General features: G+C 39.4%; 1 protein-coding gene across 3 annotated transcripts in view; it reads right to left on the reverse strand.

Moving 5' to 3' along the window:
- Nucleotides 1-11,810, reverse strand: part of LOC149834001 (uncharacterized) — a 32,908-nt gene extending 21,098 nt beyond the window's left edge. For all 3 annotated transcript variants that reach the window (XM_090011171.1, XM_090011170.1, XM_090011172.1), the window contains exons 1-2: nucleotides 11,550-11,810; nucleotides 10,726-10,839 (exon numbers count right to left, since the gene is read on the reverse strand). In XM_090011171.1, coding sequence (XP_089867297.1) covers nucleotides 10,726-10,839; nucleotides 11,550-11,762 — 327 coding nt within the window. In that variant the 5' untranslated portion in view covers nucleotides 11,763-11,810. The remainder of the gene's footprint in view (nucleotides 1-10,725; nucleotides 10,840-11,549) is intronic.
- Nucleotides 11,811-16,611: the final 4,801 nt, after the last annotated feature.

Raw genomic sequence — 16,611 nt, forward strand, 5'->3', positions numbered from 1 at the left:
GCGCTTTGGTGCTCTATGCTGTCGGCCCCCCACCAGTCCTACAGGATGCTCGTTCCAGAAGGTGTCATCATCCCACACTGCTCCATCTTCGTGGTCCTGTTCGCCTGGCTGCTGGGGTTGGCGAATTTCGATGACCTGTTGTCGGCACTCTGGTCGCGCTGGTCCCTGCTGAATCTGCCTCGGTCTGGCTGGCCCATGGGCGGGAGCCACCTGTGGTCGACGTTGTGACACCGGTATGACGGGAGGTCCAAGGTAAGGGGGATGGGGCTGCTGAGTCTCGGGCTCTAGGTGGGTAGGAATGGGATAGTATAGGTCTGGGTTACACGTTGGATTAGGGTAGGGGTAGTGGATTGGGTGGTGTAATATTGGGATGAATGACCCGATTAGATCTGGATCGGGTCAAGTCATGAATTACTCGTCGGACCCAAATTTGGATAGGTTGGATCGAGGATCGAGTTATGGGGATAAGAGGCTTGGTTTGAACTCGATCCGCGATCCATATGATTATGGGTCTGGTTGTGACCTGGCTCAAATCCAAACTGGAGCTCCGTCCGGGTACGATATGGGTATGGGTCGACACTAGATCCATTTTGGGGATAAAAAATAACGGGTTGAATCTGGTTCGGGGCAACCCGCGAACCGAACCCAACTGGGTAGGCCAGGTGAAGGGGTTCTAGACCCATACCAGCTCCCTGAGACCCAATGGATGGTCCCAGCGAACCGGGACTGTGTCCTGCAGAAGTGAAGGCTGGACCAGACACTCTTGGGTTCGACCCAGTCAAAAGGGGCCCTCCTGCTCCAGTGCGCGGGTACACTGTCACTGGGCCTCCATGCACTGGGTCAGGGGGGTATAAGGTTTCCTTCTTGGGTCGGGCTAATAAAACTGGGCTTGACGGAAGACCCAACGTGACACTGGGGCCCTGTCGTCCCGACCCGACTTGAGGTACAGCTGGATGCCACGAGCCCAGGCCTACAGGTGGACCCAGCGTAATGCTGGGTCCTGCTGACTCGGGCTGACCTGCGACGTGATCGCAGGGTTTTGATACCCCAGGCCCGAACCTGCAGGTGGATCCAGCATGACGCTGGGCCCCTGAAGAACCGATCCAACCTGCGACGCAGCCGCAGGGGTTCGCTGCCTTGGTTCAGGTACCCCCACAAGGGGTGTCGCTTATCGAGACTCCTTGGTGCAACTAGAGAGTACCCGGATCGGTTGTGGGCATCGGAGCCGACGAGAACGCAGCGACACGACCATGCTGGAGTTGTGTCGGTTGACAGGATTCAGAAAAATTGGGGCTCAAGCTTGCAGTTGCGTCGTCCACCAGATCTGTGCCTGTTGTTGTGTGCTGTTCCCTGGGTGATTCAAGGGTTGTTAGATGCTCATCAAACCCATCCAGTCGTTTCGGCAGGTCGACGATGTCTCTATTCATGCGCAACATATTCGCCTGGATTTTCGTCAGCACGTCCATCACGCGCAACATTGGATCTTCGCTACCAATCTCCTCAAGCTCCTCGCCTTGTGCCAGATCGGTCCCCGCTTCAAGAGTCATCTCGCTGATGAAGGTGGACGCCCGCTCTGATACCACTTTGATGCAGTGGAGGTGTCGAATTTCTTAAATGCTTGGGGGTTGGCTCAGAGGAATCCACGATTGTAATGAAAAGAGGCGGAAGCACCAATAGAGCAAAAGGTCACTCTTTAAGAGTAACTACTAGAGCCAAGAACACAAACACCAAATGTGCACACACACAACTCACAAATATAGAAAATGACTTAAAGTCATAAGTTGGATTTATTGAAGAAAGGAAGAGAAGGGTGTAAAAACCCATACATGCAAGAGGGGAACACCTCCTCTATTTATAGAGGAGGAGGGCACAAGAAGGGACCACAAGGGGAATCCCTTGTAGTCGTTGGGAGCCCCCAACGGTCAGAAATCTGACCGTTGGGGCCCCAACGACTACAAGAGTGGGGCCCCTTGTGGTTCAAACAAAAAGCAAAAAAGAAAAAAGAAAAAAGGGAAAAAAGGAAAAAGAAAAAGTAAAAATATAAAAAATACATTTTGCAGTTTTACAAGAATACCCCTATCGGGTATTTCACTAAAAGGAATATGTATATATATACATATATGTATATATATACGAATGTATATATATATATATATATAAGTATATGTATATATATATATATATATTAACACGCCCCCTCAAACTTTACGGGGAGAAGACCGAAAGTTTGCTAAGGAGGAACATAAATCGTGGAGTTGGGAGCGCTTTGGTGAAGAAGTCAGCTAGTTGATACTCTGAAGTAACATATGGTAATGAGATAGTCCCTCTGAGGTATTCGTCTCGAACATAATGACAATCCATTTCGATATGCTTTGTCCGCTCATGAAAGGTGTGATTGCTGGCAATGTATATCGCACTTTTGTTATCACAACAGAGCTTGGTAGTAGTAGAAATGAGGATGCCCATGTCAGCAAGGAGACTTCTGAGCCATACAATATCCATAGTTGCCATCGCCATAGTCCGATATTCAGCTTCAGTAGATGATAAGGAGACTTTCTGCTGCTTCTTGCATCTCCACGAGATGAGAGATTCACCTAAAAAAATACAAAGACACGTAATTGAGATATGATCATTGGGATTTCCTCCCCAGTCAGCATCAGTAAAAGCAGTCAATTCAAGAGATGAGGAAGAGGATAAGAAGAGTCCCTTGGAGATGGTATTTTTGATATATCGCACAATTCTCATTACGGCCGCCATATGAACCGTGGTAGGTGCGTGCTGGAACTGGCTTGCTGCATGAACCGCATGAGCTATATCAGGACGGGTGATGGATAGATAGGTGAGGGATCCAATTAATTGACGATAGGGAGTTGGATCTTCAAGAATAACATCATCTTTAAGTCTTAGTTTCGCATTGATAACTTCGAGAGCCTCAACTTTATTTTCATCAGATATTCTTGATTTGGTACAAATTTCAGCAGCTAACATCATTTGAGATAAGATGTATCCACGTTCGGAATAAGCCACTTCAATTCCTAAAAAATACCGCAAATAACCAAGGTCAGACATATCAAAGGTATCTTTTAGCATAAACTTAACATCATTTACTCTTTTTTTGTCATTCTCAGTGATGATCATATCATCAACATACAGCAGAAGCATAATAATGGAGTCACATGTCCTTTTAACAAAAAGAGCAGTGTCAGTATAACAAGAAGAAAAACCTAAATTGATTAATATATTACTAAACCTGTCATACCAAGCTTTAGGAGCTTGCTTAAGTCCATATAAAGCCTTTTTAATTTCAAAATTTTTCCATTCAAATTCATACCTAGAGGTGGTTCCATATAAACTTCTTCATTTAAATTGCCATTCAAGAAGGCATTTTTAACATCAAGTTGAAAGATAGGCCATTTTTTAACAGAAGCTATAGCAATAAGGGCTCGAACACTAGTCATTCGAGCAACTGGGGCAAAAGTTTCATCATAGTCTACCCCATATTCTTGGGCATATCCCTTGGCAACCAACCTAGCCTTATATCTTTCTAATGAACCATCACTCTTAGTTTTTACTTTAAACACCCATCTACATCCAATGGATTTCTTGTCATTGGGCGGATCAATGATTTCCCAAGTTTGCGCCCTTTTAAGGGCATTAAGTTCAAGTTCCATAGCTTCATTCCAATGAGCATATTGTTTGGCATCATTGTAATGAGATGATTCGTGAAAAGAGTGAAGAGCAAGAAGACATGCTCGATAATTAGGAGAAAAAAAGTCATAAGAAACAAATCTATTTGGTATCTTGGGAATGCGATTTGATCTTCTTTGAGAGGTTTCTTCTATCGACTCACTTTGAGAAAATCTTTCAAGAGCACATGGAGGATTTCTTTCATTCCTTCTAGAGTAGACTTGTATTTGTCTAGACGCATTTTCTTCTAAGTTTTGATCATTATTTGGATGTTCAACAAGATCTTCATTAAGAGATTCACTAGGATCAACATGATCATCTATGATGTTTTCTTGAGGTAATAAATCAAATAAAAAAGAATAATCAATATTCTCATTTGGTTGATGCGAAAAACCATTTTCTTCTTCGAGGAATGTGACATCTTTTGAGATATAAAGTTTATTCTTAAGAATGTCAAAACATCGATATCCTTTTTGTTTTTCGCCATATCCCAAGAAAATACATTCAATAGCCCTAGGAGAAAGTTTATCATTTTTGCGAGTTAAAACAAAGCATTTACATCCAAAAATTCTTAATCTTTTATAGTCGGGAGACATATTGTAAAGTTTTTCAAATGGAGAAAGATTTTTCAAAGAGGATGAAGAGGTTCTATTGATGAGATATGTTGAGGTTAGAACCGCTTCGGCCCAAAAGGATTTTGGGATATTTTTTGAAATTAATAATGTTCTTGTAGTTTCTATTATGTGCCTATGCTTTCTTTCCGCAAGACCATTTTGTTGCGGAGTGTTGGGACAAGAACGTTGATGACAAATTCCATTTTCTTTTAAGTAGCTTTGAAAATCATTAGACATATATTCACCTCCCGAATCGGACCTAAGAATAGATAGATTTCCCAAAAATTGATTTTTAACCATTGCATGAAATTCTTTAAAGAAGGAGAAGACTTCGGATTTGCGACTTAGGAAGTATATCCATGTAAATCTAGTGAAGTCATCAATAAAGACCACATAATACGAAAAACTTCCTTTAGACAAAATTGGGGAGGGTCCCCACACATCGGAATGAACAAGTTCAAATGGCCGAGTGGTAAAGTAACTCCTTTGAGGAAACGGAATAGCTTTAGATTTCCCAAAAATACAATATTTACAAGTCATGTGATTGTCTTTACAAGTATTGTTCAAAAAAGGGAAAAGAGACATTTTTACAAAATTTGGATGACCAAGTCTTTCATGCCAAATTCCAATACTTTTGTCTTTAACAAGATTGCAAGAAGACTTAGATGGAAGCGTCAAAAAATCCATAAAATAGAGATCACCCCTTCTATGGCCTTGCCCAATCAGCTTCCCTGACTGGAGATCCTGCACGGTGCAATCTTTAGGTGAGAAAGAGACTTGGCATCCATGGTCGGTGATTTGAGAAACGGAAAAGAGATTTAAATTAATTTTTGGGACGACTCTTACTTTAGGAACAAAAAAGTTTTGAGATTTTTTGAAGTCAAGAGTTCCAATACTTTCAATTTTCAATGACGTTCCATCGGCCGTTGAAATATAGGAGGACATGGGTTCGGAAAAAATATTTGAAAAAGAGGTTTTATGAGATGTCATATGAAAAGAAGCACCAGAGTCTAGTATCCACATACCTGGAGGTGATGAAGAGTAGGCGATGGCGGCTCCGGATGTTGAAGGAGAAGACTTGAGAAGATGTTGGAGAACTTCGGAGATATGATTAAGAGTTTCTTTGATATCTCCTTCTTTAGTACTTTCTTCCTTTTTTGGAGAACTTTCTCCAACCGCGGCAACCTTTCCTTTAAGCTTTGGACAAACCGGTCTAATGTGCCCCGGTTCATTACAATAGTGGCATATAATTCCCTTTCTAGGCCCATTACTATTTTTGTTAAAGTGGAGAGGTCTATAAGCTTTAACATTCGATCCGGGCCTATTAACGGCCAAAACTTCATCACTCCTAATGCTCAAGCCAAGTCGAGTTTCTTCTTGACATATCTTGGCAAGGGCATCTTCAATAGGTAGGGCTTTGCTTCTATGGAGAAGGGATGCCCTTACTTGTTCAAATTCCGGGCGAAGACCATGAAGGAATTGGAAAAAGTGCTCCTTTTCAATTTGTTCCCTTCTTAGTTCAATATCTTGTGGAGCAACCCATTTGGGTTCAAGAAGGGCAAGCTCATCCCAAAGAGGGGTTAGAGAGCTAAAATAGTCCCGGACACTCATATCCATTTGTTTGGTGGAACCATTTTTTTCTTGACAAAAAAATTGCCGAGCAAGATCCTTTTGAGTATACATACCCTTAAGGAAAAACCAAGCCTCATTGGCCCTTCTAAATTTGGCAATATTGGCACAATTTTTAAGGTCTACATTGTTCATAAACCATGCCAAAATTTTGGCATGGTTACTTTCCCAATCCTCAATTTTGGATTGATGTTCATTAATGGTTTTGATGCGCTCATCGCCATCTAAAGCCTTTTCAACTTCATTTTCAATTTTGGTAAGAACAAGAGAGGGTTCGGGAGTAGTTCCCATAACAAAGCCCCAAAGTTTCTTACCTCTTAGATGATTTTCCATAGCGGAGGCCCACATGAGATAGTTGGACCCATTTAGCTTGAAAGAAAGCTCCACTTTAGAATCACGTTCCATCGGCACCAAATATTCTTCCTTTCTTCAAAACTTTGAGAGGCACGCGTTCCAAGATGACAAAGGAAAAGCCCAATCACCAACCGAGCTCTGATACCATGTAATGAAAAGAGGCGGAAGCACCAATAGAGCAAAAGGTCACTCTTTAAGAGTGACTACTAGAGCCAAGAACACAAACACCAAATGTGCACACACACAACTCACAAATATAGAAAATGACTTAAAGTCATAAGTTGGATTTATTGAAGAAAGGAAGAGAAGGGTGTAAAAACCCATACATGCAAGAGGGGAACACCTCCTCTATTTATAGAGGAGGAGGGCACAAGAAGGGACCACAAGGGGGCTCCCTTGTAGTCGTTGGGAGCCCCCAATGGTCAGAAATCTGACCGTTGGGGCCCCAACGACTACAAGAGTGGGGCCCCTTGTGGTTCAAACAAAAAGCAAAAAAGAAAAAAGAAAAAAGGGAAAAAAGGAAAAAGAAAAAGAAAAAGAAAAAGTAAAAATATAAAAAATACATTTTGCAGTTTTACAAGAATACCCCTATCGGGTATTTCACTAAAAGGAATATGTATATATATACATATATGTATATATATACTTATATATATACGAATGTATATATATATAAGTATATGTATATATATATATATATATATATATATTTTAACAACGATCTCAACGTGGGGCAATGAACAGGAGTTGAGACAGAGAACAGGCCACCGAACTCTGTGGGGTAAACAGAATGTTGTATTCCTCTTTTATTTCAATACGAATCAATCTAACACAGAACCCAACTTAATGAAAAGTAAAACAACCAATTTAATCCTTAACCTAACAAGGAAAACCAATGAAATGAAATGAATAACAGGGAACGAAATAAGAAACAGGAAAAGAAAAAAAACTGCGGCTGAAAGGGAACAAAGTTGTTGCACTTCTGAATATTCTTCTCTGCCTGCACACAAAACCCTAGAGGGGTTTTTAAAGACTTTGGCTGGATCCGGGTAGCGGGTCCGACCCCAGACCCGATGCTGCTCCGGCATGATGTTGGATCTGGAGTTGTCTGACCCGTACTCTCTATGCTTGTCTGACATTGGTACACAGTGGTACCTCCCCTCCATGTCTTGGACCCAGTATGGGAATTGGATCCACTGCTTGGATCCGATTCTCAGAGTGCAAATCTAGTCCCCTACGTGAGTCACACTGTATGAACCCGGGTTCATCCTGCTCTGCATCAGGATTGAAGTTGCTTACTCTCTTAGAGGTTATCTATTGTCTTAGTCTAAATTTGTCTTTGACATTGTTTCCAGGTTTGGTATCACAGATGAACAAAAATTAATACTCCAGAGATTGTCAATGAAAAAATAAGAATTGAAGATCAGAAACCACTTGTAGATCCTATGCCCTATAGACAACTAATTAGATCTCTTTATTATCTCTCAATCACTAGACCTGATATAGCACATGTTGTACACACAACTAGTTAATTTTATTATGCTCCCACTTATGTTTACATGAGAATTGTTCTACGTATTATTAGATATATTAAGCATTCTATTTATCAAGGCCTTTTCTTGTAAGCTTTATCTATCTTAGATTTAACTGCCTATATTGATGCTAACTGTGGAGGTAATTCTAATAACAAATACTCAACCACAGATATTTGTGTTTTCTTATGTGAATTTTTAATTTCATGGCGATGCAAGAAGCAGTAGAAGATTTCTCTTTTTTCAACTGAAGTTGAATACCAGGTCATGGCTATAACAACGATGGAGGTTGTGTGGCTAAAAAGATTGCTAGTCAACATGTGAGTTCAAATATCAAGAGCTTCACGATTATGTTGTGATAACAAAAGTTTCATCTACATTGTCAGCAACCGGACCTTTCATGAGCACACCAAACACATCGAGATGGATTGTCACTATGTTCGAAAGGAGTACCTAAATGACACTATTGATCTACCACATGTTATATCCGAATACCAGTTGACAAACTTCTTCACCGAACCTCCCACAACTCCTCGTTTTCACTTTCACTTGGGTAAACTTTCGATTGTCATACCGTAAGTTTGAGGGGGAGTGCTAAAATGTATATATATATATATATATATATATATATATATATGTTGAAATACATGTATACATATATATTGTAAATAACCTTTTTTTATTTTTTATTCTTTTTTGTCTAGTCAACTCAAGTTGACTAGAGGGCTTAGAGTCATTGGAGCATCCCTTGTTGTGCATAAAAGGAGATGACTCCCCTATTTGTTTCCTATACATTTTTACATTTAGGGATGCACCCCGAACCGAGCTGGCTCAGGCTCGACTCAGTTAAAGCTCAGCTTGGGCTCATTCGCTTCGTAAATGAGCTGAGCTTGAACTAGTGTATGAAGCTCGAACAAGCTATCGAGTCAAACTTGAACGACTTGTTGAGCCTTCTCAATAAGGCTCAGTTCATTGCGAACCTCATATATATAATATCTTTACAAAAAAAAAATAGAACTGCATTGTTACTGTAATGGGTAAGGTGTTAGTCTTTATTAAGAATGTGTTGGGTTTGAATCTAGACTTTTGCGCCTTTTTTTGCTGAGAATTTTTAGTATATATAGATTTTTTTCAGTAATAATAATCAAAAGACATGTTTTGGCTTAATGTAGGTCCCTTGGTTAATGTTACGGAGGTCGGGGGATCAAATCCCTCACCCGCAAAATTCTTCTTTAATAAATCTTGTTTAAGCTTGACTCGAGCTTGAGCTCGGAACCGAGCCAAGTTCGGACAACGCCTTACAAGCTCGGCTCCGAGCTCGAGCTGAGCTTGGACAAAGTGATTTTGAACCGAGCCGAGTTCGAACAGCCCATGCTCGGCTCGTGTGCATCCCTACTTGCATTTCCTCAACAATAAAATATTATTATTTTATCTCATGTGACCCTTGTGTGGGTTTTGGGAGAATACCCCTTTGTGGGTTATGTGTGTGGACTCCATTGTGAGTTTTTCCTTTGTTGTTTGTCCACGTGTGTGTTCATTTGGTGGACTTTGGCGTTGATTTTTTAATATCACCATGTCATTATAGTTACCATTGCCCAAGTCATTTCACACAGCGATATGGGTGGAGTGGAGGTCAGCATGTTGTCTTTGCGAATGTTGCTCCAAGCATTGGTGGCAATGATGCTGGTGGGGAGTTCTCTGGTGGGAGATCAATTTCACTGATCCTAAGGTCTGCATTGGATATTTGGAATAACGAAAGAAAGATAGAGTGAGAAATAGAGAGGGGAAATTACAGACAAATCAAGTTGGCTCTGCATCTCTAAGTCCTTGTTCTGTAAGGATCGATGACTTCCGGCCTGTTTGTGGCAATGGACGGTTCAAACAGACCCTTTTGAAGAAAAAAAAACTTTAGAGAAATTCCTTATAAAAGAAGCATCCGCACAATTGTTCTGTTAAAGAGGAAAAAAGATTGTCACAAAATGTTTTCATTGTTTATAAACAATAGATAGAAACCAAAATTTGTTATAATTTTTTATTTGTTGTTTATAAAAATATAAACAAGAAAACTACCAAAATATGCCCAAGTCAATGAATATCTTCTTTCCTTGAAGAACAAAAGAGCACCCTGGGGCAAAGAGGGGTCGCCTATAGTTGCAGTTTTCAAGTTGGAATGCAGCTCAACAGCACAACATGACAGGTCCCTGAATCCTTGTCCAGCAACACTGATTGGAAAAGGGAGTTCCAGAGATTTGTGGCATTAGAAGAGATCTGGATCAAACTGTTTTACTTGTTTGGGAATAAAAAAGGATATTGGGATTGAGGAGAGAATTGATCAACGATCAGTCTTTGGTGTTTGATACAAAAAATGAAAAGGAATTCAAGTCACACCTAAAGAGGTATTTATAGATACTCTCCTCTTCTCTGTACTGCTCAAATGTCTCCAAATCCATCCTCCCAAGAAGAGCAGTAAGAACTCAAGGATCAATTCAATTATATCCAAAGGACTCATAGGCTATACATATTGGTGAAGGTTTCAGAAAAAGTTATGATATCAGGAGCTTGTGGAAGCCATCTTTGGATCAAATAGTTTATGACATTTAATTCATGTGTAGAGATATATTTTGACTTATTCCAGTGAACAGTTTTTGCTCATCTGGCTAATTACAAAGCATACATCTCTTCCATCTTAATCATTTATGTAATTGTGCCTTTCAGGCCAACCATAAGTAATATCAGAAACTTCATGCCAATTTGTAAGAAAAATAGCTTTTTTGATCCATTGATCCACAATGAAAATGCCATGATAGTGGTCCTCGTCAACTTCATAACAGTACATGAACTGCTGTTATTTCAACAACCAACTTAATGAAAAATAGGATGGAACTTGATATTAGTGTTATATCTGGTACCTCAAATCTTTCATCTTCAATTGCCTTCTTCAACATTCGACGAAGACACAAAATTGGTTCTTCTTCTTCAAATGACCTCAATGAATCTCTAATTCTTGCAGCTTCCTTGTAATTCTAAAGCAGAATTTTCATATAGGAAGAAAAATCAGAAATCAAATCAACTTTATGGGCTCAACAGAAACAAGTGCATAGAAGTGAGACACCAAATGATGGTTCGAGTCAATCAGCTAATTCAGCAAACCCTGAAAGTTGAAATAATGAGAAAAAGGAAAACTACCACTAATTCTACAGCAACAAACTATCGCATCTGAACAGAACAACCAATTCATTATTTTGGTTACAGTAGTCGATCAGTGCGAAACAAATCTAAAGTAAACGGAAGGAAAAGCAAGAAAATACATAATTCAACTCCAGTTGACTCATAGAAGGAAACTTGAAAAAAAAACACCAATTCCGTCACAGCCAAGCTTCAAACAATGAATTATATGAGGTGACAAATTTTCCCACTTCTTTATTTCTCCTTCCTCCATATCTTTGGTTGAATCCCTCTTTTCTAAATCCCAAACACAATTCAACCATCAAACTAAGATCACCATCAAGTACCAAAATCACTCTGGTGAGATCTCTATCCCAATATTACAAATTCAAACTGCCAACAAGCTAAAATCACTAGAGACACCAAAACAGAACCCACCCACACCCCCCAAAAAAACAAAAACAAATAACACTCAACAACAAATTCTAACGACTCCCCACCAAACGAATCAACAAAAAGAATAATTAAATAAAGGATCAATCAAACAATGAAAAATAAGAAACCCCACCTCAGATTTTGCTGCAACGGCCATCTGCTGCTTCAGGAGGGCATAGGTCTGACTCCGGCTCAAAGATGGCGGGGCTCCCTCACCACGATTGCTTTGGGAAGAAGCGACCACCCTCAACGGTTTTTCAATTTTCCGAGAATTGCAACTCCATGGAAATGGTTTTCTCGGTTTTGGGTTGTACGTTGTGAAGTATTTCAAGCTTGATGCTTCCATCTTCCTCCCTTCTGCTTTTAATTTTCTCACTTGGAATTTCCCGTGGAATTTGATGTTTGAATATACCGCCATGGCAGGACATTTGTACAAGAAGAGACGAGATCTTTTCGGGCTCCTACATGGCCTAGATGACAAAAGAACCCTCAACGGTTCCGATTGTTTAAGGAATGTGCCACTTGACCAATCTAGACATATTTTATTAAGGTTTGGGAATTTCCACTTGATGCTTTTAGCAGTATGCATGAGTGGGACCAATCCTTTCCAAATAAATCAAGTGTGCGTCTTGGAGTATGATGCTTTCTTTATGGCCGATTGGCCTAAATAATAAAATCGCCAAAACCCTACAATCTGTCTCTGTTTATAGTTCACTGGGAACACAGTACAATCAGAGATTATCACTCTTTATCTTTTGGGTATTAAGAAGCTTGACTAGATCCATAAGCATTAGGAGTCATGGTGAATCTCCAAAATGTATTCTTTTTGAAGCTTGAAAAGGGTGAATCAATCGGCTGAAGAAAGAATTGTTAGCTTTATAAGACGCTTATGACTTATTTGACTAATGAATTTTCTTCCAAGAAGTTTATAGACATACGATCGGTCTATAAGATGATGTCGCAAAATCAATCATTCTATTGTTATGACATAACACTAGAACTTATCTTTCTGTTTCTGCTGAGCAATTTCTTAATTATCTTCTCTTTTCACCTCATTGCAACTGTATGGTTCGTACATTTCATTTCAGGTTGATTATGCCTTTTTTGGTGTCGGCAAAAGTGCAGTAATAACAGCACCAACTATACCAAAACTAAACGGGGGGGGGGGGGGGGGGCTTCGCTTGGCTGGCAGGAGCAGTTAGTGCACATCACCTTGTGTTGGGACGTTGCAAGTTCGAATCCCAATGGTATAGTTGTATAACTTGTAGGGGTACCCCAGCTTTTTTTGTCTAAAAAAAACTATACCAAACTAAAACCAACTAGGGCTCTCCTTGTCTGGTAGGAGCAGATTTTGCATGTCACCTTGTGTTGGGACGTTGCAGGTTCAAAACCACCAAAGTGTATAGTTTTATAACTGGTAGGGGTCTGGCTAACCCCAGCTTGCCTTTAAAAAAAACTATACCACACTAAGAAGATTTTAAATTACTGCCTGAAGTTTTTTGGATCTTCCCAGCTGGTAGGTGCGACTCGAGAACATCACCAAGCTACAAAGAGGTTATGTGTTATAAATCATTGATGCATGTGTCTTGTTGCAAGGCTAAAGTTGAGTTAACTCTCCTGTGGATAAGAGAGATTTGGAGTTTTTACACCAATGAGTTTGCAATTGAGGCAGCCAGTTTTCTTCGTTTCACCCTAGTGGCAGCAGGCTTTGGGAAAAGGTGTTGACTCCTTTATCCCAGGTTCGACTCTCATCGAGTATGCTGGTGCCTTTAACTGGTAGGCTCTGTAAGAGCTTGAGTGTCGGTGACTCCACTTAGAGTTTAGGTCACAGGAAGTGGGCCTATTGAGTGACTCAGTTTTCAGCGCGAGTTATTAAAAAAAAAAACTTGACTAGATGATGGTTTTTGTCAAAGTGAAGGGTAATGTTGTAGTTTCCTTAGACTTTTTGCATGGCTGTTTTTCAGGAGAACTCCTCCGACCACAAGGTTCCGGTTTTACCTACCAACCACATCCTTTTCCTCGTTTTGTTTTCCTTCTTTTATTTATTTATTTTTTCCTTTTTGTGGCGGAAAAGAGCAAAATGTGGTGCTTCCTTTACCTCATTGAAAAACAAGATGATCCAATGCAATATTTTTTCTTTTCTATTTTGGATCTGGATACTCAAATCCATTTTTTATCAGCAGAAGTAAATATGGATTTGAATCCTATCTGGCCCCCTACTTGAATCCAAATCTAAATTTAATACAAATTATGTGATCCTATTATGAAAATTGATTGAAATGTTTTGTCATAGGGGGGCTCAAAATTTTACTCGTGTCGTGTCCTCTTATATACTGTTCTTGATGAAAAAATTCACAAAAATCGTGTGAGTCATATCCTTTTTGTAGTGTCCTCTTGACATAGATGGAAACAAATGGATCATATTTGATCCAGTCCAACATAGTTATCAAATAAATACATTAAAGTTTTGATCGCTAAAATACAATGCATATTAATTCTAGGTTTATCACTATCTTTAAATATTTAATTGATAATATAACACAATATTGATCAATTATCCTAGTTATTTCCTGGTGCTACCAATTATAAAATGGATTTGGGTACCTAATTGGTTTGGGTTCGGGTTGGTTCGGTTTTCAAAAGTGGGGAACCATTCAGGTCGAGTCCAACTGAGTTCGGGTCTTCATTTACAATACCCAAGACCTGACCTATTTTCGTTAATGTCCTGTATTCTGGACCCAATCAAAAGCTTTAGGTTCACTAAAATTGGATCGGATTGGGCCTAATCGGTTTGGGACTCGGATTGGGACAGGCATACCCGACCTAGTTACATCCCTAGCTGCAATGCAACTTGCACTATGAGTACTTCTGCAATGCGAACCCTCTTACCTTATGCTTCAACACTCCATAGGTCCAGGACTTTAGTTTTAATCTTTCATGTGTTCACTAAGTATGGCTGCATATGAGTCGAATTGAGCCTGGTACTGGGCTGTTCAATCTTGGTTCGATACCTAAGTTAAAACCTGAACCGGGTCCACCTACAGAAATCCGTGTCTAGGGGTCTGTTTGGATGACAAAGGCAAAATCAGGATCCTAACAAGCCTGGTTTTGCCTTATAACCAGGTTTTTGGAAAAACTTGGTTTGTCCAAAACCTAGATTTTGAAGTGTTTTAATTTTCAGGTTTTTAGTTTGCAAAAACTCAAATAATAAAAAGGAAATCGAGGGCCCAAACATTTTTTGAACACTTATTGGCCCAGAAATGGCTGGGTTAGTGTCGCTTGACAAGAGCGGCACCATCCCAGCTATTTTCTAGTCAATGGGTGGCCGAAAGTGGGGTTTGTCTTAGTGGGATGAGACCTAGGCTAAGTCCAATCTATATCGAATTTGGTAAATATATATTTCTATGAAGAATGTAATATGAGATCTAGAATAAGAACTAAAAATATGTGCATTTCCAATACTTTTTTTAGCAAATCAAACCATGTGTATGTAACTGACATGATGAATTTGCTAAAAAACAAATATTGGATGTATATTTTGATCAAAAATATGATTTTTTAATGCTTAAATATTTATGAAGATTATGAGCCATTGATTTTAAAGCCTAAAAAATATCTGAATTATGCATCAAAATTGAATGATTCAAGAGCGAGTTATTATAAAACCAAGCATGTAGATCACATCCGGTTAGATTCAAGAGAAAAGAACAAAATATTCATGAAAATTACTGTTCACACATTAATTCTCATATTTTCAGTTCTCACATTTGAGAAAATCTGTGTGTCACAGAGACACGAAAATTGAGATTTCAAGACACAATAGGACTTGGATACACCATGTGATACGCTACAACACATGTTCAACTCCATTCATAATTTTCATTTTTTTTATATTTTATTATTCACATATATGTTTTTATACATTAAAGCCATTGAAAATGGTTTTATGTATTAAATATTAAAAATATATATCCTCAAGAAACATATATTTTTGTTTCAAACCTGTGACCGCATCCGTGTGACATAAATCTAGGGCTATCAATGGGTCAAGTTTGTATCAAGTCGTTGACTCGACTCGAACCAGGATATCAGAATATAAGCATAAAAAAATATTGACTAGAATATTATTTGGTTCTACAAGAATCTAACCGACTAATATGTAAATTGGGTTTTGGCTATGATTTCATCATATATTTTACATGATCCAACTTGACCTATAATTTATGTATATTTTAGTGAATATATGCCTTTTAAACTGTGCGGATTTGGTTTAGGCTTTCATCTTTTTTGACCCGTAAAAAATTGAACCCAAATCCAGCGGAAGGTTTGGGCACAACTTGATGGACCGAATGCCCGATCTATTGCAGCCCTACATAAACCTTGGTATGTTTGCAAAATAAAGCACAAATAACGGAAATAGAAAGAGAAAAAAAAGCGTGTTTATGATAAATTAAAAAATAAGACAAATTTATTCAGACCGAATCATCAGAACCCTAATCCACAGGTATAGGGCTGTCAATGGGTTTGGACAGGGTTGACCAGGACCCGACCAACTACGGGTTTGGGTTTGGGTTCAAGTCGGGTACCCCTTCAAAATCATGACCCAGACCTGGCCAATGTATTGTCTTTGTGGGGATGAAGTCGATCCACTTATTATTTGAGTCCGCAACCTATACTTGGGGATTAGGGTTTGGATCGGGTTGGGTACTTAATACAAACTGCACCCATTGACAGCCATACCCAGGTACAAGTAGGGGTGGGCAAAGGTTCGTGCGGCCCAGTGAGCTAATCCGACCTAACCCACCATGAGCTAGGTTTGGGTCAAGGTTTTAAGCCCTGATGTGTTAGCTATCTGGCCAAAACCTTTCCCGTTATATACATGGGCCCGGTCTAGGTTGGTCTACTGACTATCTAATTAATTTTTTAGTAATAAAAAAAATAACTAACTGCATAGTAATTTGGTAACTATTGTTATTTACCTAATTAGTTAGGTTAATTTTATGAAAATTAAAAACATAATTAATTGTTGATTGTTATTATTTACTTAACTAGTTACATTAATTTTGTAAAAAATAAAAAGATAATTGGCTTGATGCATGAGACGCGGCGCATGAGTAAATTCCGGGTCGCACCCGATCCGCCGAACTGGCCCGCTAGGTACAAGAAAGTGTATATGACTCAAACAACCCGAAAGA

The sequence above is a fragment of the Nuphar pumila genome, chromosome 6 (genome assembly GCF_984573655.1).
Source record: "Nuphar pumila chromosome 6, dmNupPumi1.hap1.1, whole genome shotgun sequence".
Lineage (NCBI taxonomy): Eukaryota > Viridiplantae > Streptophyta > Magnoliopsida > Nymphaeales > Nymphaeaceae > Nuphar > Nuphar pumila.